The following is a 27,754-nucleotide window of genomic DNA, read 5'->3' as shown; positions in this document are numbered from 1 at the left end:
AGATGTAATAAGAATATATTATAACAAAATCAAAACATAGAAATATAAGACCCAAAACACAACAGGTTCAGTTGCCAAACTGCTAACTTATCTTTATTTTTGTCAAAATATTTAACAATAAAAAAGTTCAGATTTCTTCATGGTCATATCTTTCCCCAGCTTTTCAAAGGTTTAGTAGTAGAAACAGCCGAATGTTGCTACAACACAAAATAAACTGTCCTAAAAAATAAGCAAAACAACACACACACACATAAACCCAGAATGTTAGTACTAATGAGAGAAAAAGGGCAGCACAGGCAATTGAAATTAACACCATCCTAGATCTTTGCCAATTTTCAATCATGAAGAATTTTCCTTCTTCAAGAAGCAAAGAGTTTTTCCCAGAGTATAGCTATAAAAAGTTGTTTGCATGAGGGAAACTACAAAATTTCTTGTTAAAAGGGTAGAATGTGTAAAGAATTAGATTTTCTGAATATAGAAATAAAATGTGAACTAACGAACTTTTGATAATGCATATTCATAAAATAATTATTCCCATATTTCCTGGTTTATCACAGAAATAAAAGAATGCATGAAACGCTTTGAGTAAATGCATTACCCAGCCCAAGAAACTATATTATAGTATCACTGATAATAAGAACAACACCTTGTCATAAATTCTGGATAAGGGAAATGGTCTCCAGGTGTTTGTTCTTAAATCTCAACATGATGTCCAGAGGACAGTTAAATCTGTTAAAATGCTTTTCAGCTACTTATTACAGGAGTTCCTCCTCCCTCAGCAACTCCTGATCCACCATCCTCACCTCCAGCCTGGTAATGATGGCAAAAAAACAATCTGAACTCAACTACCTGATTATTAACCAAAAGCAAAATTCTTTGGTTAGTCCAGCCCTTTGGGTGGATAACTCTGAGCTGTGTTCTACAACAGTACTATCTGTGGTGAAGTACCTGTTTTTATTTTAATTTCCAGTCTCTCATGGACTAATACTTTTGTAAAATACAATAAAAATTAATAACTCGGAAAATGAAATGAAAACAGGAACATACAAAATATAACACAGTCTTTTATGTCAATGGACATAAAATTATTTTGTCAAATTGCTTGTTTCTAAACCCTTACACTCAATGTACTTATCTCATCATGGACCTGTAACAAACAAGTCACATATTGGCAATGGTCTGTGACCCCAATTTGAGTGGCACTACAGCACTGCCCAGAGTTCTTCAGCAGCAATGAGCCCCAGTTATCCACAGCAATTATCTGCTCAATAGCACAGGCTTTTCCCTCCTCTTCTCATTTCCTAATCCTCTACTAGTGCATCATGGGATCTTCTCCCAAATAAACAAAGTGCTTTAAGCTCTGAAAATGAAACCTAAATAAATATCTGACTCAACAAACTGGACTGAAGATACAGGAGTCATCAACCTAAACCAGGCTCTCAAAAATCATTTTTAGCCTCCTCCACCAATACTGTGTCCTAAAGCCCAATCCTGGTAATCCCTAATAATGTAATATCTGATCACTAAAGTTTTTAATTACATATTTGTTCATTTGAGTATTGGCAGGGGCCCACTGGATTATAAGCTCTCTACAGGCAGAAACCACATCTGTCTTATTCATCATTTTATTCCTAACATCTCGATTGCAAGAAGCTAGCACATAATAGGAGCTCAAAATTATTTGCTGAATGAATGAATTGTATTATATAATGACTCAGGGCAAGATGCATATTTAACTCCAAGAATCAGAAAAACCATAACATCAGCTTGACTCCTCACCCAAAGAGAGCTGATAAATGAACATTTACATAGTACTTCCCACTGTCTAGCTCTTGATCCCTAGGTAGCTGAGCATAAAATGAAACTTTGGAAGACCAGAGAATTTTAGAGCTAAAAGGTACCTTAAAGATCATCTGCAAAAGCAGCTTCCAAACCTGGCATTCAGCAGAATCGTGTGGGGAACTTTTCAAAAATTCAGATTCACTGATCCAACCCCTGGCTTATTTGAGCAGAACCTACTTGAGTAGGGCCCTGGCATCTATATTTTAAATAAGTTCCCCAAATTTCCTTAAGCAGTCACAGACAGTCTTTGAGAAAATATACTACAGCTTGCTAATGACACTGATACAATCTAAGAAAAATCCACTGACTTACCTAAAATCATTCAATTAGAAAGTGACAGAGCTGAGAGGCTGGCTGGTTAGCTCAGCTGGTTAAAGCATGATGCTGATAACCACCAAGGTCCAGGGTTAGATCCCTGTACCAGCCACCAGAAAACAAAACAAAAAAACAGTTGATGAGAAAGTGACATAGCTGGAAACGGAACTCCTCTCTCCTCATATACTCAATCCAGTTTCTGTTCTACTCTGACTCTGACTCTACCAATTCATAATCTGGGAGTACACGAATAGAGGATGGAACCATTTTTGGAAACAAGTACAAAATACCAACATATGATTAAAATATGTAAGGCATTTGTGTCATAACTTAACCAATGAAACCTCTTTTTAAGGATTCCTCTTTATTTTTGCTTAGTTTTGAGGAGTATCTTTAAGATAAAGTAATTTTATTACTGAAAGAAAATTCACTTTTGCTCATGGAATCCCCAACATACAAATTCCTTTGCAATTTAGCAAAGTGTGATTTGTTCAAGTGAACAAATATGTAATTGAGAACTTTAGTGATCAATTATTACTTTCATAAGGAATCAGGATTGGGTCTTATAACAGTATTTGTGGATGAGGTGGCTAAAAATAAATTTTAATAATAATATGTTAAATAAATAATATATTATTCCTAAATTCAAACATGTGAAGAGTTATGTCATCTGTACATATACAAGTATCCCTGCCTGTAAGCAGCACACCAGCTTTCTGCTTTAGTTACACAAAAAGTAACAGTAAAATTATCTCATCCAGAAGTCTAAGACAAGGGCTGGCTAGTTAGCTCAATTAGAGCACAGTGTTGATAACACCAAGGTAAAGGGTTCAGATCCCCTTACTGGCCAGACACAAAAAAACAAAACAAAACAAAAAAGTAAAAGTCTAAGACAAATGTCCAAAACTAAAGTGTCCTCACATCTTAATAAATATTAAGTAATTTAATTGGGAGTGCCCATGTGTCCTTAAATGAAAAAAAGATTTCCAAATAGACTTACATTCATGAAAACATCATGAGTGTAGTTGTCAGTGTCAGCATCCCAGAAACATCGAGCAGCCATGCTAAAGAGTCAAAGAAGGAAGAATAATCAACAATATAACAAGGAACTGAACTACACATATCTGCCATGAGTAAAAGTTTTCCTTGATACATTCTTATGGATCGATGCTTCCAAACCTTTTCACAGGTTGGCACACAGAGAAAATCGTACTGGCACAGCAGAGTTTACTGGGTAATAACTGGGTGATGTGGATTGAATATCCCCACCAAACTTACTGCAGTTTAAATTGTGTCCCTCAAAGTTCCAGGTATTAGGGGAAAATTGGCCTCCACTGTGACAGTATTGAGAGGGTGGGAAATCCTATGACAGTAATTGAAAAGTGAGGCCCTGGGCCGGCCCGTGGCTCACTCGGGAGAGTGCGGTGCTGATAACACCAAGGCCCTGGGTTCGGATCCCATATACGGATGGCCGGTTCGCTCACTGTCTGAGCGTGGTGCTCACAACACCAAGTCAAGGGTTAAGATCCCCTTACCGGTCATCTTTTAAAAAAAAAAAAAAAAAAAAAAAAAGTGAGGCCCTGAAGAGATGATTAGATTGCAGGACCATGCTATAGTGAATGGATTAATAATGGTGGTCATGAGTGTGGTTCTGAGTGCTTTAAAAATAGAGCACATGAGAGTCTCTCTCTACTCTGTGTGAGACTTCTGCATTGCTGTAAAGCCACCACTAAAGAAGACCCTCACCAGATGTGTTCCCTGGACTTTGGACTTCCCAGCTTCTGAAACTGTAAGCAATATTTTTTTTTTCTTATAGATTACCCAATTTTGTGTATTTTGTTATAAGCAATAGAAACAGACTAATTCACTAGGTAAACTGGAGGTTATGGAGTGGAGCAATGGAGGCTGCTTGCAGCTAGAGGTGACCAGCCCAGGGGCTCTAGCAGCTTCAGACCCTGACTGGCTGCCTGACAGTGAGAGGGATCAATACCTTGAAGTCCTTGGTACTCTGGGTGGGAAGCTCTCTTATAGATTACTTAAGCTATTTGTGTGTGACTTTTATTTTACTTTTTATTCTTTTGGCAGCTGGCCAGTATAGGGATCCAAACCCTTGACTTTGGTATTATAATACCACACTCTAACCAACTTAGCTAACTGGCCAGCCCCTTGTTTGTGACTTTTAAATGGGCTCATCCCTGCATAATAATAAGAGAAGGAAGGTCCAAAAAGGGTCCAACAGATTATGTAGTCCAAACTGATCATTTATAAAGTCCCAGAAAAGAAAGGGGCAAATTCTGAACTAGAATCCAGTCTTCTAACTAATTCTAAATCCAGTGTTATCTCTACAGGATGCTGTGCTACCTCTAAATTCTCAAATTAGCCATTCTCCTCTCCCCAGTTCTCAGGTAAAAAAAAATGTTAGTTAAAATAAAAGCCAATTTGAAAATGGAAACAACTTAAATGCCCACTAGGACTGGAATTAGTAAATGAAATTATGGTATATCCTGGCAATGAAATTCTATGCAGCCATTAAACAGAAGTTTTGAGGGCCGGCCCGTGGCTCACTCAGGAGAGTGTGGTGCTGATTAACACCAAGGCCACGGGTTTGGATCCTATATAGGGATGGCTAATTGGCTCACTGGTTGAGCGTGGTGCAGACAACACCAAGCCAAGGGTTAAGATCCCCTCACCAGTCATCTTTTTTTTAAAAAAAAAAAAGAGAGAGAAGTTTTACAAAAAAGATGTAAAGATGTTCACAATACAAATGCCTTACATTTTTTATTAAATGTATGCACATGATTCATCATTATTAACATTTCTTGAGCACTTACTTTGTGCTAGCTACTACTTTAAGTTCTTTACTTAATTATATGAGACAGGTACTATTATTAAACCCATTTAATAAACATGGTGTATTAGTCCATTTCTGTTGCTTATAACATAAATACCTAAAGAAAACAAAGTTTATTGCTTAACAGTTTCAGAGGCTGGTAAGTCCAAAGTCCAGGAAACATATCGGGTGAAGGCCTTGGTGGTGGTGACAGTGACCCAGGAGTCTCACATGGCAGAAATGGTGGAGCAGAGAGAAAGAAACTCTCATGTACTCTCCTTTTAAAGACCTCAGAACCACACCCATGACCACCACTATTAATCCATTTGTTAGGGCACGGGCCTCAGAATCTAATCACCTCTTCACAGCCCCACATTTCAATCACCATAATAGGATTTCCCACCCTCTTAACAGTCACAGTGGGGATCAAGCTTTTAATACATAAAACTTGGGGGACACGATTAAATCCATATCATGTGGAAATTGAGGGTCAGAGAAATTAAGTAAAGTGTCCAAGGTCATGCAACTAGTAAGTGATAAAGTTTGGCTTTGAACCCAGGCAGATCAGAACCCAAGCGTGCAGAGAAAGATATACATATAACATATTATACTGGTTTATTTTTGAACTTTTAAAAAAAGTTTTACATAGACAAGTGCCCCCATCTTAATATTATACATATTCTTAAATCAAAAAAGTTCCATCTATTTCCAAACTGCAGCCGTAACAACATGAAGCAAAACTAACCTACATAACAAGTTAATCGACAAGTATTTATTTAGCAATTACCATACACCCACGAAGATTAAAATCTGGCCCTATCCTCAAGCAAAACCCAATTTAAATAGGTGAAAAAAATCAACACACTTCAAAAGAATAAGATAGCGCATACTTGGAGCTAATTTATAAGTTATTAGGAGTAAAAGGAGATTGTAAAGTTTATCTAGTCTAAGCCTCCAAGTTATGCAGTACAATTTGAATTAAATCCATAGAAGTGCTACAGAAGTTTAGAGAGTTTAGAGAAGAAATAAAGCCAAAGAAAGCTATGAAGAAAGTATTACCTAAACTGAGTAGAACGTAGTAAAGGCATGAATATAAAAAGTTATTTAATGAATATTTGTTGAGTATCTAATACATATCAGGCAAAGTTCTGGGTGCAAATGATACAAAGATGCATAAAACATAATCTCTGCCTTCAAATTGTGATCTATTTATACCATTTCCCAATAAATGGAACCAGGGCTACTTGGGGAAATAGCCAATTCCAGGGCTAATGCCAGAAATGTATAAGATAAACCTGGAACATCTGGGTCAGACCAAAATACACACATACAACATATACACATCGTGTCAAAAGAACTTAGAAGAGGTATGATGGAACAGTTTGTAGCAGACTATGCTCCCACTGAAATCGACTAGAAAAGAGCTGCTACAGCAAACAGGCCTAGAGGAGCCAAATTTCTAGACTTTTCCCTGGGGCATTTGCCAATTCTGGGCACATGGGTAGAGGCTGAGAATATGGGCTTCACCCATGTAGAGGGGTGAAGGGAAAAAGAAACCAGCAAGACTGTTGGCAGTCTTACAGGGCCAAGAAGGTAAAATTGAAGTCTAGAGGGAACAAGGTCCCTGTAAAAAAGGAGAGTAGAACTGAGCCTGTCCCATGGTAAGTTTTCTTTTTAAGACATGCCAAATCTTAAACTGTGTAAGTAGGAACCAAAAAAGCTAAGTGTGGTGGGCAAAATAATGACCCTTCCTCCCCCACACCCCCACTGAATAGGGCTATGTCCTAATCCCCAGAACCTGTGAATATGTTCCATTACATGGCAGAAAGGGTTTTGCAGATGGTCAATTAAAGACCTTGAAAAAAAAAAAGGATCTTGAGATGGGGAGATTATCCTGGATTATCCAGGTGGGCCCAGTATAATCGAAGGGTCCTTAGAAAGAGGGAGCATCAGGCAGGAGGTTCAGAGTCAGAGAGAGATTTGACAGCAGCTATGCTGCTGGTTTTAAAGATAGAGGAAGGGGTTATGAGCTAATGAATATAGGAGACCTCTAGCCGGAACAGGGGAGGGAATAAATCCTCCTCTAAAGTGTCCAGAAGGAATGCAGCCCTGCTGACACCTTGATTTTAGGTCATAAAACCCATTTTGGATTTCTAATCTCCAGAAATGTAAAGTAATATATTTATCATATTTATGTTGTTGTAAGCACTGGGTTTATGATAATTTGTTACAGCAGCAATAAGAGAATAATACACTGGGGCTGGCCAGTTAGCTCAGTTGGTTAGAGCATGGTGTTTCAACATCAATATCAAGGGTTCAGATCCCCTCACCTGCCAGCCACCAGAAAAGAAAAAAGAAGAAAATAATAAACTAAAGAAAAAGCCTATGAAATGAAGAGCAAAGTTTTATGCTGAGGAGGCAAGGACTAAAAGTCAGTACGTGCTGGGGGTGCGGTCCCAACGAACACTCCAGGTTCTTAGTTGAAAGACCTAGAGGGCTACAATCAAGAAAGAAGGGTGAACAGAAGATAGAGAGAGCCTTAAAATTGCAACTCTGGCCAGCCAAACAAAAACAAACAAACAAAAAAACCCCCAAAACTGCACTCAACCTCAATTCAGCTCAGTACCTGACTGGACTAAGGTAAGCAACACATACTCTACCCGCACAGCAGAGCAAAGAATAAACCCTCTCTGGAAGAAACAATATCAAACGGCAGTCTATAATTATTTTTTAACACAGTGTCCAGGATTCATATTGAGCATGCCAGGCTGGCCAGTTATCTCAGTTGGTTAGAGTACAACCTTATAACCCAAGGTCACGGGTCCAGATCCCCACACCAGCCAGCTGCCCCCCCCCCAAAAAATTAACCATGCTGAGAGCCATGTAAATGATTATCAAGAAAAAAAAAATCAATGGAAACAGACTCACACATGATCCAGATACTAAACAGATAATGACTTTAAAATAACTACTATAATTAAAATGTAAAAAGACAGGAGGAAAAATAAAACAAAAAATTTTTAATGTACAAAGACAGGAAGGAGGGAAGATGGAGAATATAGAGGAAAAGAATTTCACTAGAGAATTGGAATCTATAAAAGATAATTAAATGGAATTCTAAAACTGAAAAATACAGTTACTGAAATTAAGAACTCAGTAGATGGGCTGGCTGGTTAGCTCAGCTGGTTAGAGAGCAGAGTTATAACACCAAGGTCAAAGTTCAGTTCCCTATACTGGCCAGCCACCAAAAAAAAAAAAAACCACTAACCCAGTAGATCAGTTTAACACCAGATCAGACACAACAGAAAAGAAAATTAGTGAACTGAAAGACATGTATGTAAGAATGCTGGTTAATTATTCAGAAAAGAGCACAAAATACAATTCAGAAAATAGCACAAAATACTATCCAGAAAAGAGCATAAGAAAGAAAAGAATACAGAGAAAAGATCTAACATACATGTAATTGGAGTCCAAAAAATGACAGCAGAGAGCAAATGGAGCAGGCACAATATTTAAAAAGATAACAGCCATACCTAGAACCCAGATCCTAATTTCTAATGCCATTCTTCAATAAATTAAACCAGAGCTCCTTGGAGAAATGGCTGATTCTAGGGCTAGGGCAGGAAATGAACAATATGGAGCATCTTATAGTGCCAGAAAGCAAGGAAATGCTCAGAAAAGCACCCACTTATAGTAGGGGCATGTCAAAGGGACAGAAGGGTTAACAAAAGATCTCTCAGTGGCCAAATCTGGAAGAATTTGAGCAACAAAATAAATAAAGTAGTATTGGATAATACTTCAAAGATTAAACATACATGAATCCATACTGAAATAAATAAATGACTAAATAAATAAATGGAAGAGACAAATTTCCTGTGCTAAAGAATTCCAAATAATTCATGTAGATACTATGCCCTCAAAGAGGTGCAGTATAACTCCCTGTTCTTTAAGTGTGGCCTGCACGTAGTGATTTCTTTCTAAAGAGAACAGTATAAAAAGGGGGGAAAGAGTAACTTTACAGTGGAGAAACCTAAAAATACACTATCTCAGGCAGATGATCAAGTTAACATCAACAGTAACATGTCACACTGATAATATGTACCCTTGATAGGATATGATGAATATGGCCCTTTATCTCTGTGATCTTCTTTCCAAAAACCTATAACCCCATACTAATCATTAGCAGACAAATCCTAATGGAAGGAAATTCTACAAAATACCTAACCAGTACTCCTCAAAATTTTCAAGGTCATCAAAAACAAGGGATGTCTGAAATATTGCTACAGCCAAGAGGAGACTAAAGGGACATTAATGCAGTATCTTGGATAGAATCCTAGAACAAGAAAAGAACATTAGGTAAAAACTACAGAAACTAGAATAAAGTATAGACTTTATTTAATAACAATATATCAATATTGTTTCATTAATTGTAACAAATGTTCCATATAATTTAAGATGTTAGTAATGGGGGAACTGGGTGTAGAGTATAGGAACTCTCTGTACTATCCCTGCAATTGTTCTGCAATTCTAAAATAAAAAGTTTATTTTAAAAAAAGATAATGATTACAAGCTGCAGGTATTCCCCTGTGCTCCTGCCTATCACAGCCAATGTGTGGACTGCTGGCTCACTCAGACCAGAAAGACCTGCCCCATCTGAAAGCAGACTGTACATTTGGGTCCTGGAGATGAGCAGCAGGAAAAAGAAACTCAGGGGCAAGGGGCAGCTGGTGAGGACTCAGAATGGATCCCACTCCTGGGCTCCAGCCCCACTCTTCCCAACTCCTGTGAGTCCCTAGCCCCAGCCCCCATTGTTTTTCCTGGGACCTCAACAGATTTTCCCACCCTCTCCTTCCTCTTCTTTACCTGCCATCTAGTACTTCCATCCCACTGCCACCCCTGTGACCTTTTTGCACAGGCTCTCTTCCTCTCTCCAGTCTTCTAAGTTGAGGAATAGGGTACATTTCGATCCCATGTTTCTCCCTCACCCAGCCCCATCCTTTTGAGGGAGTTGGGGGGAAGGCAAAGGGACTTGGTCTTCACTTCTTGGGTCAATAAAATTGTTTTTGTGGACAATAAAAAAGGTAATGACTAGGGGCTGGACCTTGGCTCACTTGGGAGAGAGTGGTGCTGATAACACCAAGGCCACGGGTTCAGATCCCTATATAGGGATAGCTCACTGGCTCGCTTGGGAGAGCGTGGTGCTGACAACACCAAGTCAAGGGTTAAGATCCCCTTACCAGTCATCTTTTAAAAAAATTTAAAAAGGTAATGACTAAGAATTTTCCCAAACTGATACAAAACAGCAACCCACAGAGTCAAGAGGCCTGAGAACCCCAAGCAGAATAAATGCAAAGAAAACTACATACATCAGAGTAAAAAGACAGAAAAACATTTTAAAGAGGCTAAAGAAAAAAGACACATTACCTTCAAAGAAATAATAAGACTTACTGCTGATTTCTCAACAGAAATTATGGAAACCAGTAGACAATGTAATCATACCTTTAAAGTGCTGAAAATGGAAAAGCACATACATACCCCCTCCTTCTATCTCTCTCCCTTAAGGAATGGATCTTCAACCATATGGATGAGGATATGGCAGGGTAACAAAACAGAAGAGCCTATATTCTTGTGGAACAAATGAGGCACCATACCAGGCATGGACTTTTCCTGCTGTGTTTTAAGAAGAAAAATAAAGCTTCTGTTTTGTTTAAAAAAAAAAATGTGGGTTTGGATCCTTTTATTGCCCAGATGCAAAAAAACCACAAAAGAATTAGGAGTTAACTTGAAGAGACTATGAATGGCCAAAGATGTGACAATTTGAGCATCAATAAGGATAATAATTACAATGAATTTAAACACATCAACATATTTAAAACTACTGATTCACAGATGGGGGAAAAACTCACTAGTAATCTTTGGAGAATGCTCGGGAACCGGCTCATTATTTTGAAAATTGGTAAATTTCTGAGTAAAGACACACATTTATCTTTCCTTTCCTGGACAAACTTTACCTCACTGGAATAAAACAGTTGAAAGAAAAAAATAAGTCATTCTTAATAGAAGAATTCCAGCTAATAAATGAACAATAATAGAATTAAAAGGTCACCATTTTATAACCCCTGATAAAATAATGGATCTAGGCATGTTGCTAAAACCATTAACAGTAAAGCTGATGGGGAACTTTATAAAGGACGGATCCATCTGACAATATCTGAACTCCATGATCAATCTTAACAACACAGAAGGAGAGAACCAGACATTCTGTACCTCCTGATGAGACGCAGCAGGACATACAAAATACCTATGTAATATTCCTGCCCAGAACTCATACCTTTGGCTAACCTATGGCTAATTGGCTAATTAAGACTAGATACAACTACCATTGACCCTTGAACAATTCAGTGGTGGGGAGGTGTAGAGGGTTAAAAATCTTGATTCTCATTTGATTTTTAGTATAGGGCTGTTAGGTAATGCATGTATGGGACAAAAGTCCTTGGTTGGGGGAAACAGCCCATAGCTAGGGGGCAATGGCCCATCTAATCAATTCTAATCACTGTTTAGGGATGGGATTATGTACTTCGATTATTTAACATACTGATTGTCGTTAAAAGATGTTGAAGGAATTGCCGTAGGGAAAAATGTGAAAAAATGTTTGCTATGGGCAAGCTACTTGTTGTTGGAAACTTTAGAGACAATTATACTTAGATTTAATCATAAGAATGCAACTCTTGCTTAAATCATTTAAGGAGAGGATATATTTTAGATGAGATAATGATTGCAGTTTGATCAACTTAGCTTTTCACAAGTTATACTTTGGAATATTATGCTGTTAATTTTAATGATGTTACTATGTTCCACTGTTTAAGTTATACTTAGCCGTAGATAACTTTTGTCACATTTCCCCTGTCTTTGTGTCCTTTTGAAATGATTGAATCAACTGATTTTTCTTGTGAAACTTCCTTGTCTTTACAATAAAAACAGGAGCTAACTTTGAATTGAGGCTGTACCCAGTTTCTCCTCCTAACAGAGGAGATGCTGAGGTGCAGTCCTTTTGGGCTTCTCATTGCATTCATGCTGCTTTGAGTAATCCTTCTTTTCATCTCCTTTACATAGCAAGAAGTGTAACAGGGAGGGGGTGTAGAAGTGCTGATCTCCTACAATCAAAAACCCACCTATAACTTTGACTCCCAAAAGCCTTCCCTCAAGTTGGGGCTACACACAGTGTGCCCTCAGCTCCATGGGGGAGGGGGTTGTTATGACTTAAGTAATAGGTAAGTACTTGAGTAATTAAGTACTTTACTGGTAGCCTACTGATAGGTAGGCTACTTAACTGTTTGGTTAGGTATGTCATGCATTCGTGACATACCTAACCAAAAATTTTCCATTTTTTCTTATTGGAAAAAATCTGTGCATAAATGGACCCAGGCAGTTTGAACCTGTGTTGTTCAAGGGTTTGCTGTACTTATTTACTAGAAATATAGGAAATAGAAGATATATTAAACAATACCACAGAGATACAATCAGCCAATGCAAGAATATAGGAAACCCTACAGGACAAATAATGCAATTTCTTCAACAAATAAATTTAAAGTTTAAAAGAGAGAGAGAAATGAGGGAGCAAAAATGACAGATTAAAATAAATTTAAGACACATATCAACTAAGCACAATGTGTGGACCTTGTTTGGATACCGATTTGAACAAAATGTAAAAAAAACTAACATACATACATGTACACACACACATATATACACGTAAATATGAGACAACTGGGGATATTTAAACACTAACTGAATACTTTATGATATTAAGAACTGACAATATTTTAGAGGTGTTAATGATATTTTATTATGTTAAATTGGGGCCTTATCTTTTAGAGACATATACTGTTGTATTCACAGATGAAATGGTATGATGACTGGAATTTCGAGATATGAATCTGAGGCGAGAGAATAGTAAAGTATTTCTTAGTCTCCTTGTGATGAGGAAAATCTCCTGAAGCCTTTTAACCAAATGGTAGAAGGCACTGTGGTGAAGAGTACTGTGCTAGGAGTCAGAAGACTGAGCTCTGTGAGTGACCTTGACACCAGCCAGATATATATTATTTTGAGAAAACCATGCTTAAACCTCAGAAGTGTGATCTATAAAATAAGAGGACTGGACACTAGAAAATATCTATAGTGCCTTCCAGATCTAACATTTTGTAGTGAAAATTCTCAGTGATAATATCTACAAAGCATTTTTTTAATTCATTCAACAAATATTTTAGTACTTTCTTACAAAATACTATAATAGGTACTGTTTACAAAAAGACATGAAGGATTAATACTTGGGCACAGGAAACAACAAGAAAGACATATTCTGAACTCACCATAACAGGAATGATAGTTTGAAGTCATGTGAATCAATGAGCTCACGATGAAAAAGCACCAAGAAGAGCAGAAGAACAAGAACTGAGCCTTAAGGACAGCTCACAGCTAGGGACGCAGGGGATAAAGAGGAACCAACGAAGGAAAGAGAACAAGGAGTTAGAAAAACAAGTTAGATCACTGACATCAGGGCCAAAAAATCTGAGTGAATTTTAACGAATAGAAGCCATGACCAAGAACAGCTAAGAAAGGGCTATGAGATCTGCTAAAAAGGAGGTCTCAAATAATTTTAAAGAATTTAGGAGAGCGATAGGACCAAAAACTGCGTGACAAGGAACAGGGAAAGAAATATGCATACATAATCCCATATTGTCTATGGAAGCAGATATACATAAACACTAAAAGACTTATTAGCCCACAAATACTATGAAACATTAGTTACCCCATGAAGCTCACTCAGACTGTCAATCTTACTGTTTAGTACCAGAATCTCTTCAGTTCACAGCTACATTTTGTTTTACTGTCCTTTCCTCTCATTCTTGCAAAGACTGAATTGTTCCTTACTGAACTGTTAAGAGGATGAATACCTTATAAGAAATATAAATGAATACAAACAAGAAGGAAAGACCATCTACTCACAATACTCCTTCGCCTCTTTGTTCTCCAATCACTACTTGCACCACCATTTTATATCGGTCAAATCCCATTTCTAGAAAGAAAAAAGTAAGAAAGTTATCTATAAGTCAATATGTAGTAAAACGACTCATTGAAGGCAAATTTGCCCAAAAATGGACATAAGCATTCAGTCCAGAAGTAATCAATGCGTATGATGGTAAGCTTGAAGTCTGAGAGACCTGGAGTCAGATGCTGTAAATTTACCAAGTGTTCAGTTTAAGTCTCTCTCATTTGTTAAATGGAAATATCATTAACTACCTCCCAGGGTTATGGTAAGGTCAGATAAGATATAGCAATATATAACGCATCTAGAACAGTGCTGATACATAGTAGTTCCTCAATAAACCTTAGCATCCTTCTCTTTTCCCCTACTTAAGTACTGAGCTAGGTCCTCAAGATACAGCAAGAAATTCTTCTTGCCTTAAAGAATTCATAGAACTTAAAGGCAGATAGAAAAACAAAATGGAAATGCACTATACTAATAATTTGAGGAGTGGCATTTATAAGGTACCTCTGGAGTACAGAACTGGCATCTCCTCCCTTTGGGCAGTCGGAAGGGATGACCGGAAAATACTTCTTGGAGGATGTGATAAATAAGTGAGCTGAGTCTTGAGGAATGAGTGAGAATTCACTAGGCCAACCATGTCTCTCCATTGCATGGAGAGAGAACAGCAAGTGCAAAAGCATAAGAGCATTGGATATTCAGGAAACTGTATCCAGACCCCAGAAAAGCTATTGAGCATAAAGGTTAAGGTTAGGATTCTTTAAGCAGAAAACATCAAGCTGGCCTCAGATTTCTAAACAGTTAACACTCAATAACAGAAGACAATGAAGCAAACTCTACAAGGTTCAAGAAAATAAATGATTATCTCAAAAATATTATATTCATCCAAAGTATATTTTGGTATAAAGGCAAAAGGCAGATGTTCTCAAACATGAAAGAATCTAGGGAATACAGCATATTATAAGTTCTTCCTGAAAAAACTTAAAACAAAATTTCATCATGTAAGAAATGAACCAAAATTAAAAACAGCAATGGAAATGACATGATAAAATATAGACTGAATACTATACAACTACAAGAAGAAGTAGGTCTATAGTATCCCACTGTTGTTATTTATCTGCATATAAACACAGAAGGGAGTTCTGTTACAATGTTCACCTAATATTTGGCAGGAGTGGAGGGCTGAGTAGGGTAAGTAGTTAAGGACTCAGCTGAAAAGATGACTGAGAACAGACTGTAAGGTTACAGAATGCCAGGCTAAGAAATTGATAGCTTGATAGAAAAGACAACCAAGAACTATAGAGGCAAGGAGCCTCTGTATTCCCTGAATACTGTATTTCTGAATACTCATTACTTGAACAGTGGTTCCCTACGATGTTTTATTTCACATCTTTACTCTTCCCCACCATCTGCAAAAACCTATGAGTAAAAGTCATCAAATAATTATAGAAGACTAGACATTGAAGAGAAATTTGTCTTTAGTAGAATCCTTACATGCCTTGTTTAAAGATGGGGAAGAGTGGCCGGTCTGTTACCTTAGTTGATTAGAACATGGTGTTATAACACAAAGGTTTGGATCACCATACAGGCCAGCCACCAAAAAATATAAATAAATAAAGATGGGGAAGGAGACAAATGGGTAAAATGGAGTGTTTGAAGGGAATGAGTCATTTCCACTTATCACCATGGTTACCTTTTAATTTATCTTTAATGTTTTCTGATAAGCGTTTTGTGAGCTGTGGCATTTCTTCGGGAGAATATTCAGCATTCGCCAGTTCCTCCTTGAGCACAGCATGGATACAGTCTTTAACAACAGAGGGTCTGAACCTAAACAAAACAATTTGAGAACATCTAACTGGTAATGCCGAAACCCAACTTACGTTCATACCTCAACTTCCCCCAGCTTTTTGTCATTACTACCATTTAATCCTTCTTTTTTCATATTTTTTATTATAAAAGTAATATAAACAAATTAGGAGGACAAGTCATATCTCAAATTTTTATCTACAGCCTGGACCTCTCCTGAACTTCATACCAACACATATTCTAATACATATTACATCTCGATGTCTAATAGGTAACTCAGATTTAACACATTCAACATTGAGCTTCTGATATTCTCTTTTCCCCCAAACTAAGTCCTCCTGCAGTCTTCCCCATCTCAGTTAATGGTAACTCCATTCTTCCAGTTGCTCAAGCCGGAAACCTTGGTATCCATCTTGTTGACTATCTCTCTACCCACATCCTGCTCATGAGCAAATATTATCTGTTCTATCTCCAAAACAATCTAAAATTCAATCACTCTCACCACCCCACCACCACCTTGCTTCAAGCTACCATTACCTCTTGCCTGGATTACAATCACCTCCTAACAAGTCTCTCTGTGTGTCGGCCTGTGCCCTATATCCTGTCCTCAACACAGCAACTAAGTTGATCCTGTTCAAACAAATGTCAGATCATGACACCCTCTACTAAAAATACTCCAAATATTTCCCACTTCACTCAGAATAAAGGCCAATGTCCTCGCTGTGACTTGTAAGGTTCCTACCCCACCAAATGCTCTGACCTTGTTTTCTACGACTTTCCCCCTAGTTCTACACTCAGGCCACAATAGTCTTCCATATGTTCTTTGACCACACCAGGCACACAAAAATGAGTGCTTCTGCACTTGCAGTTACCCCCGCCTGAAGATCAAGTCTTCCCTATATAGGCATGGCTAGCTCCCTCGCTTCCTTCAAGTCTTTATTCAAAATCCCTAGCCATACCCTCTAAAACTTCAAACCACCCTCCTACCACATCACTTGTATCTCCTTTTCTGGTACCTGTAATTATCTGATTTACTATATACTTCACTTATGTATTTCTTGGCGCAGTCCACGCCATGGCAGGATCCTAAAGGAATCAGCTTGGGCTGCCCTCTCCGAGTTGGCAAGGCCGCCGGAGGGAGAGATGTCGGCAAGGCCATAGCTACGAGCACTTGCTGCAACCATAAGGGTTACTGCCTCGGCTTCGTGGTACTGCTTTTGCTTTCTCTTTCAATATTTTGGTTAGCGTGGCAGATCTCTGTATTCCCAAAAGATTATAAAAATAACACAAATGATTTTGCGGTCATTGAACTAAACATTCCCACAAAGATCCAAGTAAACTAGATAATTTAAAATTATCCCCTTATGATAAATTGACCACACCAACATATGTTCCAAAAGCACCGCTCATTACTAAATATGAGCTGCAGCCTAAACACGTGAAGTTATTTCAAAAAGGAAATTTCCATCCTCTCCCAACCATCTGGGTAAATGGATATATGGGATACAAAATGGGGAAAGGAAAAATTTGGTATCCCCATAGGGGACGTCCAAAATATGATGTAAGTTGGCAAACATCATTTCCTGGAGATCATATTAATGGCAAGAGAATGGTTGGTATTAATGGGAAATTATATGATTGGGATAAATTAAGTATATGGGAATGAAACCGTAGAATTCCCTTTACTTGGTGGTGTCCAGTTTTAAATAAATCATTAAGAATCAGGTGTTGGGATAAAAATATATACTGTAAAATTATTAAACCTGCAAAATTAGATCTTAGAAAAATAAGAGAGTGCAACTGGTTTTGTGAGGGATGGCACTGTGCACAATGACACTTTGACATTTAGATCAAGATTACACGGCCACAGAAATGTTAACATTTTTCCTTTTAGCAAAGTTGTATTTACATTTAAGAATAGATATAGGTTATCTACAAAATAGCTGCCACCCTGTTAATAAGGTGGATATTAACCACAGCTTGCTAACAGAAAAAGGTCACAAGATAACTTCAAGACAATGAAGGGATGGTTCCAATCTGATAACCTGATTCCAGGAAAAAGAAGCATGAGTTGATCACCTGAGACATGCTGACAAAAGGAAAGGACTGGCTGACCTCTAAAAAAGTTTCCTCCCTGCTTTTCGGACTATTGATTTAAGCTTGCTGATACAATAAAAATAGTACCCAAAACCCCCCTGCAGAGAAAAATCTAAATAAAAGGCATTGTCTCATGTTCTACCAGGCTCCAGCTGCAACACACTGACAGCCCACAGAGAGAGAACGTGCATATTGATGCATTTCGGTCTCCATCCATGTTTGTTATTTCCGCTGACTCCTCATCCCTTTTTCAAGTGCCCCCAACTCGACTAGAGCTGGTCTCCGGCAATTTTTCTTGTTTGTTTTCCTTTAACCATGCTAGACTTAAACTCCACGAAGGCAGGACTTTTTGCTGTTTCGTTCACTGTTGTATTCCCATGTCCTAGAACAATGCCCAGCACATAATAGATAATAAATATTTTTTGAAGGAATGGAGTATTGAATAAATGAAGACAGAGGAAAGAAAAAAGTCTCCCCTAATTTCACCACCCTAATAATACCATTAGCATTTTGGTTGAATTTATCATATATTACACCACCAGGTTCCTTTTCAGGGCTGTATACTCTATGAGTTGATTTGTCTATCATGTGCCAGTTTACCAGAATGTTTCAAGTTTTTAGCTCCTAATTGTGGTTTAACATTTGGTAGTACTAGCATCCCCTCATTGCTTTTCTTTTTCCTCATTACTTTTTAACAGTACTTTCTTTGCTATCTTGCCTGTTCATTCTCACAGATGAACTTTAAAAATCACTGACAAATTTCCAAAATTTGAAATGTCCAAAATGTCGTCTTCCTATTAACAAACATACTGTATATCTGGCTCTTTCCTTAAGACTTTTCAATCCTCAGTAAAATGTTAACATTTTATTCAAACAAGTCACACATACTCTCATAGGATTATTCCTACATAATATATATTTGTTATTAATATGGTTCTGCACTTTTACAGCAGAAACATGGCTGAATGGCATTCCATGCAGTTAGAACCTTTTACCAAGATAACTAAACATGCCCTTTTCTGTGTTCACTTTACCCATGGGAAAAGTGCTGCATGAGATTTTTATCACATTATAACCAAAGTTCCTGGTTTCCAGTATCTGTACTTGCCAAGCATCAGATTCAGCAACCTGGTTTCAAACAACAGAAAAGAGGCTTGGAAAATCTTTTTTTTTTTTTTCTTTTGGTAATGCTTTTTTTTTTCTTGCGAAGATAAAATTAGTGATGAATCCTACAGGCCAAGCTGACTGCCCTTTCCACTAGACTTTGTGCCTTAATTTTGGCAAGACATGGGGTGGCAGTCTAAGTGCCTGGATACTACAGTACTTCGGAAGAAGGACTTAGTATGTATAAAGGTCCCATCAGGAGTAAGCGCATTCTTGTACTGGAGGAAACTCGAATCATGGCTGAACGGCATTCGATGCAACTCGTTTGTTTTCTGCCTGTCTCTGTTCTATCTCTTTTCCCCTGTGTGCATGTCCTGAATCTCCTAGAGCCAAGTCTTCCCTCAGCATAGCCTAAGGCGTTCCCTGCGCCCTAACATGGCAACGGCGGGTCCGGTCCTCTACCGCCCCCTGCAGCCGGAGAAGAGTCGACACGGAGCAGCAGCGCCGCCGCCCCTCCCGCCTCTGCCCCTTTCCACCCGCCTCGCCCTGCCCCGCCCCTCCTGCCTCTGCCCTGCCCCGCCCCTCCTGCCTCGCCCCGCTCCTCCTCTCGGGCTCCGCCGTCAGCGCTAGCCCGATCCCCGCAGGCTTCTCTGAGGCGTGGGCATTCAGACAACTTCCACGCGCCCGACCCAGCACTCTCAAGGTCGCCCCCGCCACATCCCGTCCTCTACCCGCCTTTGCTGAAAAATGGGCCGCAGAATATAGGTGTTCTCGGGCTCCCCTGAGTTCTCACTCTCAGGCAACCCGTCGCCGGCAGAGAAGGACGCACCCCTAGAGGAGGACGACGCGGCCATGGCCAGGGCTTCTCGGCCCGGGCGTATCTCGCGATGAAGGCCGGGCGGGTTGCGGTTGCGGCTCGGAGCTGGGAAACCGTCGCCAGGGCAACAGGGCGGCGCTTGGCCCTCACGTGATGCGGCCGCGCGCTCTCCGCGGGGTGACCTGCCCCGTCCTGCGCCTGCGTACCCTCTGCTGGGCGGGAGCAGACCGAGGTGGAGCGGTCGCCGCATAGAGGAAGTGTGTGTGTCTTTGTTTGGTTTACAAAGCACTTTAACCTTCCTGAGCTTTCACTAACCGCGTTACAGTCTTAGGGAGAGACATAAAACCCGACGCTCGTAGAGGTTGGGTAACTTGACCAAGGGCGTTGACTCGAAGGGGTCTTCAAACTGGCCCACGGGCCAAAAGTAGCCTTCTTACTGTTTTTGTATGGCTTGTGAGCTAAGAACAGGTTTTGTGTTTTGTTTTTTTTTTTTTTCTTCAGGTTTTGTGTTTTTAAGTGACTGAAAAAGTCAAAAGAATATTTTGTGACACGTGAAAATTAAAACTTTAGTATCCGTAAATAGTTTTATTGGAACACACTATGCTCATTGACATATTGTCTATGGCTGCTTTTGCACTATATAAGCAGCATTGAGTAGTTACAACAGAGACTGTATAGCCCTCAAAGCCTAAAATATTATATGGCCTTTTACAGAAGATGTTTGCAGAGCCCTGCTCTAATCCATAACTGCCAACCTGCGGTTCCCCCCCGCCAGCTTGCTGCACCTCACCCACACTTGCTGCAGTGCAAAAGTCGGAAGAGAGCAGTCTTAGGGCACATTCCCTGCTTATAAGTACTAGTCCTTGGTCCTGTTTTACAAGGTCGTAGTATCCTGACCTCTGCCAGCTTCAAAAATTCAGGATTCCTTTAGTAACCCTCTTGGTTGGGTTAAAAAGTTCGAGAATTTACTTCTATAAGATGCAAAAGGGATAGTTTAAATAAAGGTATATCTGAAAGCTCCAATACAGACTGACTAATTTTACTATTCTGGGTTTTGTTTACAAAGTACCTTCTTAATATTATTGCCTAGATCGGTCTCCCTGACTCTAATAAACTCCCCCCAACCTGACTTACCCAATCCACCCTTCACGCTGCCCCCAAAATGGCTTTCCCTTGTCACTGCTCTGCTCACAATCTTTCTATGACTCCTTATGGGTGTCACCCCAGCATTCGTTCTTCTTTGCTTATAAATAAGACACTTCACAATCTGACTGGTCCTTCTTCCTGGAAATGGCCAGCACACTAGGGTCTGTGCAGACACCACAGGCCCAGGTGCACACCCTGCACCTCCCCAGTGCTGCCTCAACCATGCCCTCTTAATTTTTTTATTTTTATTTTTTGAAGAAAGTTATAAAACTTTATTTTTTTTAAAATTTTTGTGGACAAAGCAAGTCAATACATTTTAAAAGACTAAGATCATAGAAAATATGTCCTCTGACCACAATAACAGATAGAAATTAAGAAAATTCACAAATGTGTGGAAATTAAACAACACTCTCTTAAATGAACAATGGGTAAAAAGTAAAATCACAGGGAAATTAAAGAGTATTTTGAGATAAAAATCAAAGAGCAACATATCAAAATGTATAGGATGCAGGGTTCACGCAGTGCTAACAGGAAAATTTATACTTCTAAACACCTATATTAAAAATATGAAAAATTTCAAATCAGTAATGTAAACTTCTACCTTAAGAAAATAGAATAAGGAATTCTGATGAAGATGGCAGAATAGATGGTCCCCAACGTCACTCTCCCATAATCAACCAATTTACAACTATTAAAAAGCAGCTACAGCCAAGCGGGGGCCGCTAGAGCTCAGGGAAAGAGGAAGAGAGACCTACAGAGTGCAGGAAGGCAGGAAAAGCCACGATGAGGAGAAAGAAAGGACCACTTTGACTTTTTGGAGCCCTAACCATTTCAAGCCTGGCCCTGGTGAGTGCACCGAGCACAAATTGGCAAAAGCTGCAGCTATGCTCTTTGTATGAAGTTGCTTGGAGGCAGCAGGGGAGAAGAGGGCCTCGGTGGCTCCCAGGCTAGCAAAACCACTAACAAGGTTCCTGTGGACCCTAATAGGAGCTAGGGGCCACAACAACTGAAAAAAGGAGCCACTCAAAGGCCAGTGAGTCATCGCAAAGGACCAGCACACAGCCCGTCCCATGTGAAATGTTTGGAGTGCAGGGGGTGAGGAAGACAGGCCTGCTGGGGGGACACTGGGGCACAGCATGGATAGCTGATCTTCCCCCGCAATCAGCACAGGCCCACTCAGTGGAGACTGGTTGGGAATATAGAACTGCAGGGGGTGCAGTTTGCTGAAAAGACTCAGGCCCAGACCAGAGTTTCCACACAACCCAGGTGTATCAGACCCCACAAGACCTGGAAGTGCTTACAAGATCAACAATTTAAAGTTGATCTGCACAAAAAGACTTCTCCAGGGAATCGGCAGCAAAGCAGCAATTTAGCTCAACCACAGGGCTCAAGTGCTGGTTTCCACAGGAAGTTCCCCCATTTTAGAAGTAAGCAAAGGACAACAAACTAGTTCCAGTGCAGAGTTTAAGTGGTGGGAATAGCAAATAATCCAACAGAGAACTAAAAGAAAAAACAAAATACCCACAGATCAGAGACAAAATTCTGAAATTAACCAGTAAAGGTCTAACACCAACAAAGAACACCTATAAAACCTAGAAGGACTGGAAGCCCCTTAGGTTCCCCAGCCAGGGTGGTTGGGACCAAGGGCCTCAGCCACACTACCTGACATCCTCATCCAGCCCAGCAACGACCACCAGGCCACCGCTGGAAGTGCCCAGGCTCCCGTGTTTGGGAGGTCTGAGGGCTTCAGCCACACACCCCCGAAATCCTCATCCAGCCAAGCCATGACCCAGCCCCCTCCCAGAATGAGGGGGTTGCCATGGGCCTCAACCATGTCCCCCCTTCCTCTTCCTCCCACCCTATTCCCCTCCCCCTGCCCCTCTTCCCCCCAACTGCTTCACCACAACATCTTAGAATGTAAAAAAATAATAATTAATTTTTTTTTTAAAAAGAAAATAGAAAAAGAAGAGCAAACTATACCAAAAGAAAATATAAGCAGGAAATAACAGAAATATATGAAATAGGGAATTAAAAAACCATAGAGAAAATCAACAAAACCAAAAGTTGATTCTTTAAAAATATCAACAAAATTTGCAAACCTTTAGACTGACCTAGAAAAAAAGGGAGAAGACTGAAATTACTAAAATCAGAAATAAAACAGGAGCTTTATTACATTGTCACTATGTTTTTTTGTAGTGGTAAGATTTAGTTTCTTTCTTTCTCATTTGCATTTTTGTTCTACCAGTGGGTTTTGTTCTTTCTTGTGTATTCGTGATAGTGATTATCCTTTTTTGGATTCCAGATGCAGGAGTTCCTTGAGGATTTCTTATAGTGCTAGTCATGAGGTGGTGAACTCCTGCAGTTTTTGTTTGTCTGGAAGATACTTTTTCCACCTCATTTCTGGAGTGTAGGCTTGCTTGGTATAGTATTCTTGGCTGGCAGGTTTTTTTTCTTTTAGTATTTTGAATATATAATCCATTTTCTTCTGGCCTGGAGAGTTTCTGTTGAGAAATCTGCTGTTGGTCTGATAGTGTCTCCCTTATAGGTGACTTGATGCTGTACTCTTGGTTCTTTTAAGATTCTCTCTTTGTCTTTGAGCTTTTCCAGTTTGTCTATGATGTGTCTTGGAGAGGATCTTTTTGGGTTGAATCTGTTTGAGGATCTTTGAGTCTCCTTTGATCTGAAGGTCCTTCCTTGTCTCCTTATGCCTGAGAAGTTTTCTGTCACTATGTCATTGAATACGTTTTCCATGTCTTTTCCTTTCTCCTCCCTTTCTGGTATACCCATGATTTGAATGTTTGTGTGCTAGCTCTGTTAGTTTTTCTTCATTTTTTAAAATTCTTTTTTCCTTTTTTTTTTTTTTTTTGGCCTAACTGAGTTATTTCAAAAAGACTATCTTCAAGGGCCGAGCCCGTGGCGCACTCGGTAGCGTGCTGCGCTGGGAGCGCGGCGACGCTGCCGCCGCGGGTTCGGATCCTATATAGGAATGACCAGTGCACTCACTGGCTGAGTGCCGGTCACGAAAAAAGAAAAAAAAAAAAAAAAGACTATCTTCAAGATCAGAAATTCTTTCTTCTGCTTGATCTAGCCTGCTGCTTAAGCTCTCAGTGGTGTTTTTTATTTCATTGGGTGAATCTTTCAGTTCCATGAGTCCTGCTACATTCTTTTTTAAGATATTAATCTCTTTGTAAATTTCCTTTTTCATACCCTGGGGTTTTTTTTCCCCTCATCTCACTATGTTGTCTGATTCTTCTCGAATCTCAGTGAGTTTCCTTAAGATTGTTGCTTGGAATTCCTTTTCAGTCATTTCAAGGGTTTCCTACCCTATTGCATCTGGTATTTGAGAATTACTGTATTCTTTTGGTTGTGCCATATTTTCTTGGGTTTTCATATTTCTAGTATCTCTACATTGATGTCTGGTCATCTAGTAGAGCAGTGTCTTCCTGTATTGCTCTGGAATGGGCTTTGAGGAGATAGATATGCTCTTCTTTTTCCAGTTTCCACTGTGACTCTCCTTGTGTCAATGCAGTCAAGTGTCTGGCAAGCCACCTGCATGGTGGCTGTGGCTGCTGCTGTGGCATCAAGAAATTTTTTGTGGCAGCCATGGCTGTGGTGGTGGCTGTTGTGGCCCACCACTTGGAAGTGGTGTTTCTGGCATGCTCACATGCCTGCTTCCAGGAGGGGGATGCTGCCCTCAGCTCCTGTCCAGGACTCCAGGCATGCTCTCTTGCCTACTTTTGGGCAGAGGGGACTGCTCTCTCCTGCCTAGGACCCCAGGTATGCTCTCTCACCCAATCATGCCCTGTTTAGCTGCTCCTTGACTCAGCAGCACCAGCCCTCCCTCTGGCTGGGGTCATGCATCCACAGACTAACCTGGACCTACCTGGCACAGAAGTCCATTGTCTCTTGAGAGCAGACAGTGTTGTTTTATCCCTGCAGTTTCACCAGCCATAAGAAATCGTACCTTTAGGAAGCAGAATTTCCCTCGCCTTTTATGATTCCTTCAACTATGTTTCTCTGACCCTATTCACTTCAGTCCAGCAAAAAACACAGAAGAATCAGTGCATAAGTTGATTCAACAAACTTTATTATGCCATCTGTTCTGGAACTAGAGATACAAAAATGAATAAGACCCAGGCCTTGCCCCAAAGAATAAACAGATTTGGGTAGAGTGCAGTGGACTAAACTAATTATTAATAAATAAATTGCCACTTGCTATAACATAGTAAGAACAGGGTGGTCTGGGAACAGAAAGGAGGCACTGAATTATATACCTAAATTATACAATCAAGTGAAGGTATTTATCTACTTATGAAGCAGAGTTGAGATGTTTTAGCAAAAACTGTGATCTTTAATAGTTCTGTAATCACCCCTGCAATTTTCCTGAGAATAACGCTTGCTTTTTCCCCCCGAAATTTAAAAATTTGAAAAAATCTCAAACTTACAGAAATGTCACAAGTACAGCACAATACCTTTTTTCCTGAGCCATTTGATAATATATTGCTAAGCCCATTACCCCTGATGCTTTCATGTATTTCCTGCAAACAAGGACATTCTCCTACTTAACAAGACCACAACCATCCAAATGAGGAAATTAACACTGATGTGTTACCACCACTCAGAGATCTCCAATTGTCTCAATTGTTTCATAGTAAAAGGACCCAGTTCACAAATATGTTTCATTGAGTTGTCATATCTCTTTAGTCTCCTGAACCACATTGCTGGACATTATGTCTACGAAAAATGCCGTTTGTCTTCCAAACATAACCTCCACTCAGAAAACGGAAGGACAACCTATTCTGAAATGGGCCTACCTTTCTCTGAGCAGGATTAAGAACAAGGAAACATCCTCTTCATTCCAGGATGATATTCAAGAAGGCATACACAAGAGGCAGATTTTCTTCTTTTTTTTTTTTCTTGGCGGCTGGCCAGTATGGGGATCTGAACCCTTGACCTTGGTGTTGTAAGGCTGCACTCTAACCAACTGAGCTACCTGGCGAGCCCAGATTTTCCTTTTAATAAAATGTTTAGTTAAGACCATCCTGAAGAACAGATTGACATCAGCCCTTCTGCCCAACATGTTGGTTGGAAGCCAAGCCAGGAGCCAGATGTAGTGTTTGTTTGGGGAGAAAAAAATCAGGATGAAAGTCTATTCTGAGTGTGATGTGGTCCTGGGATGTAGATAGAAGGAAAAGGATGCAGATGACCTCTGGAATCCCAGAGGGCAGCTAACAGCCATGGGACCCACGGTAGAATGAATGCAGACTTCCTCCCTTCCCCTTTTCTCCACCCTCCCCTCTCCTCCTCATATCCTCTCAGGGTCCTTCTCCCTTTCCCCCACTTCCAGAGCCCTAAATTGAATTGTGAAGAGAGAAAGTAAGTGAGCTGTTCTAGCAGATAAAAGCATCTCCAGAAGTCAGGGACATTGCACCCTCACCTGGTGGGATTGCACTTCAGAGCTGGAGAAGGATATGTCAGACTTCATCTCCAAACTTCCACTTTTGACCTTGAGTACTGTGGGAGGATCTACCCTACTTGTACAGAACCTGAAGGAGAGAATGATCAGCCTAGTTGACGCAGAGGTTGGAGACATTTCACTTTTAAACTCTATCAGGTTCTACAATAACATAAGTCTGAGATTCCCCAAAGGATGGAGAAAAGAAAGAGTCAACTATTCACTATGAATTGTCTTGGTGCCAAGGACTGACCTCTCTCCTCTTGGGGTCCTGCTGAGCCATCGAAGTAGGGCTGAGCCAGGATGGGGATTGTGGACTTGTGTGTGAGAGTGCATTCATCTGTGTACACATGCCTAATGTGTCCAAAACTACATGTAAATTATCTTTAAATTCTCCATTAATTGTGTGGAGGTGTCAGTACCTTTCCCCTGCAGGAGAAGCTTCTATGGATCAGGCACATCATAGCCATGACCCTGAAACTAAATCAGCCAACAGGGCAATGTGAGACAGACATAGGGAATGCTTCTTTGGACACAGTATGTGGGATCACGATGTGGTGTCTGGACTTTGGGACTCCCTGCCTGCTCAAGAGGCTATGCCTCCTTCTGTCCCTGACAGCTCTGTCCACCTTCTCCGCCCTGGGCAGACCCATTGGACCAGCAGCTCTAGAAAGGAAAGGGTGAGATGGCCTCACCCTTTTTTGTTTGTTTGTTTGTTTGTTTGTTTTCTTTTGAGAGGAACTGACTCCCACAAGCTCTCCTAGTTTGATAGAACCATGCTCCTGAGCACTGGGAGCCGAGAAACCACTGTGTTCTGGAGGCCTCTGATGTTTCAGCAGCTCCCCATTGACCTGGGACAGTGCCGGAAAGGAGCTGAAATCCACAGAACTGAGGAGGGGACACAGTCACACAGGGATCCCCACATTTCCTTACTGGTTTTGTCCACTCTGTGGCCCCAGAGCCTGGGGCTCTCTAACTCATTTGGACCTGCCCACTACCTCTTCTCTCGCCGGAACCCATCTTCCTGATTCTTCCCAGCCTGCTCTGCCTGCGTTATACTCTTGCTGCCCATCAGACTGTCCCACCAGCATCTCTCTCATTCCACTCTGACCAAAGATCCTAAAGTGGGAGAGCGGGAGGTGCTCTTCTTTCCAGGTTCCACATTAGAGCAGCTGTGGCGTCACAGATCTCCACTCACAGCAGCCTGTGTCTCCCCTCCATTCCTTTCAGCCTTCTGTTTCCTCTGCTGGGAAACTCTTCCTCTCCTCTTTTCTGGGCTAACTCCTTAAAGAATCA

At 40.2% G+C, this 27,754-nt stretch overlaps 1 protein-coding gene across 2 annotated transcripts; it reads right to left on the bottom strand.

The window, feature by feature from the left end:
- Positions 1-66: 66 nt before the first annotated feature.
- Positions 67-19,912, bottom strand: DYNLT2B (dynein light chain Tctex-type 2B). 2 transcript variants are annotated; one of them, XM_063076407.1, is made up of 5 exons: positions 19,776-19,912; positions 15,727-15,860; positions 13,994-14,063; positions 3,158-3,221; positions 67-219 (listed from the first exon to the last, which is right to left on the bottom strand). In XM_063076407.1, exons 1-5 carry the CDS (start codon positions 19,892-19,894, stop codon positions 172-174), a joined length of 435 nt encoding a protein of 144 aa, XP_062932477.1. In that variant the 5' UTR covers positions 19,895-19,912; the 3' UTR covers positions 67-171. The 2 variants fall into 2 exon arrangements, with proteins under 2 accessions (XP_062932477.1, XP_062932476.1); XM_063076406.1 differs by having other exon boundaries at positions 67-197.
- Positions 19,913-27,754: the final 7,842 nt, after the last annotated feature.

The sequence above is a fragment of the Cynocephalus volans genome, chromosome 1 (genome assembly GCF_027409185.1).
Source record: "Cynocephalus volans isolate mCynVol1 chromosome 1, mCynVol1.pri, whole genome shotgun sequence".
NCBI classification, from domain to species: domain Eukaryota; kingdom Metazoa; phylum Chordata; class Mammalia; order Dermoptera; family Cynocephalidae; genus Cynocephalus; species Cynocephalus volans.
This window is presented reverse-complemented; position numbering and strand designations above follow the sequence as displayed.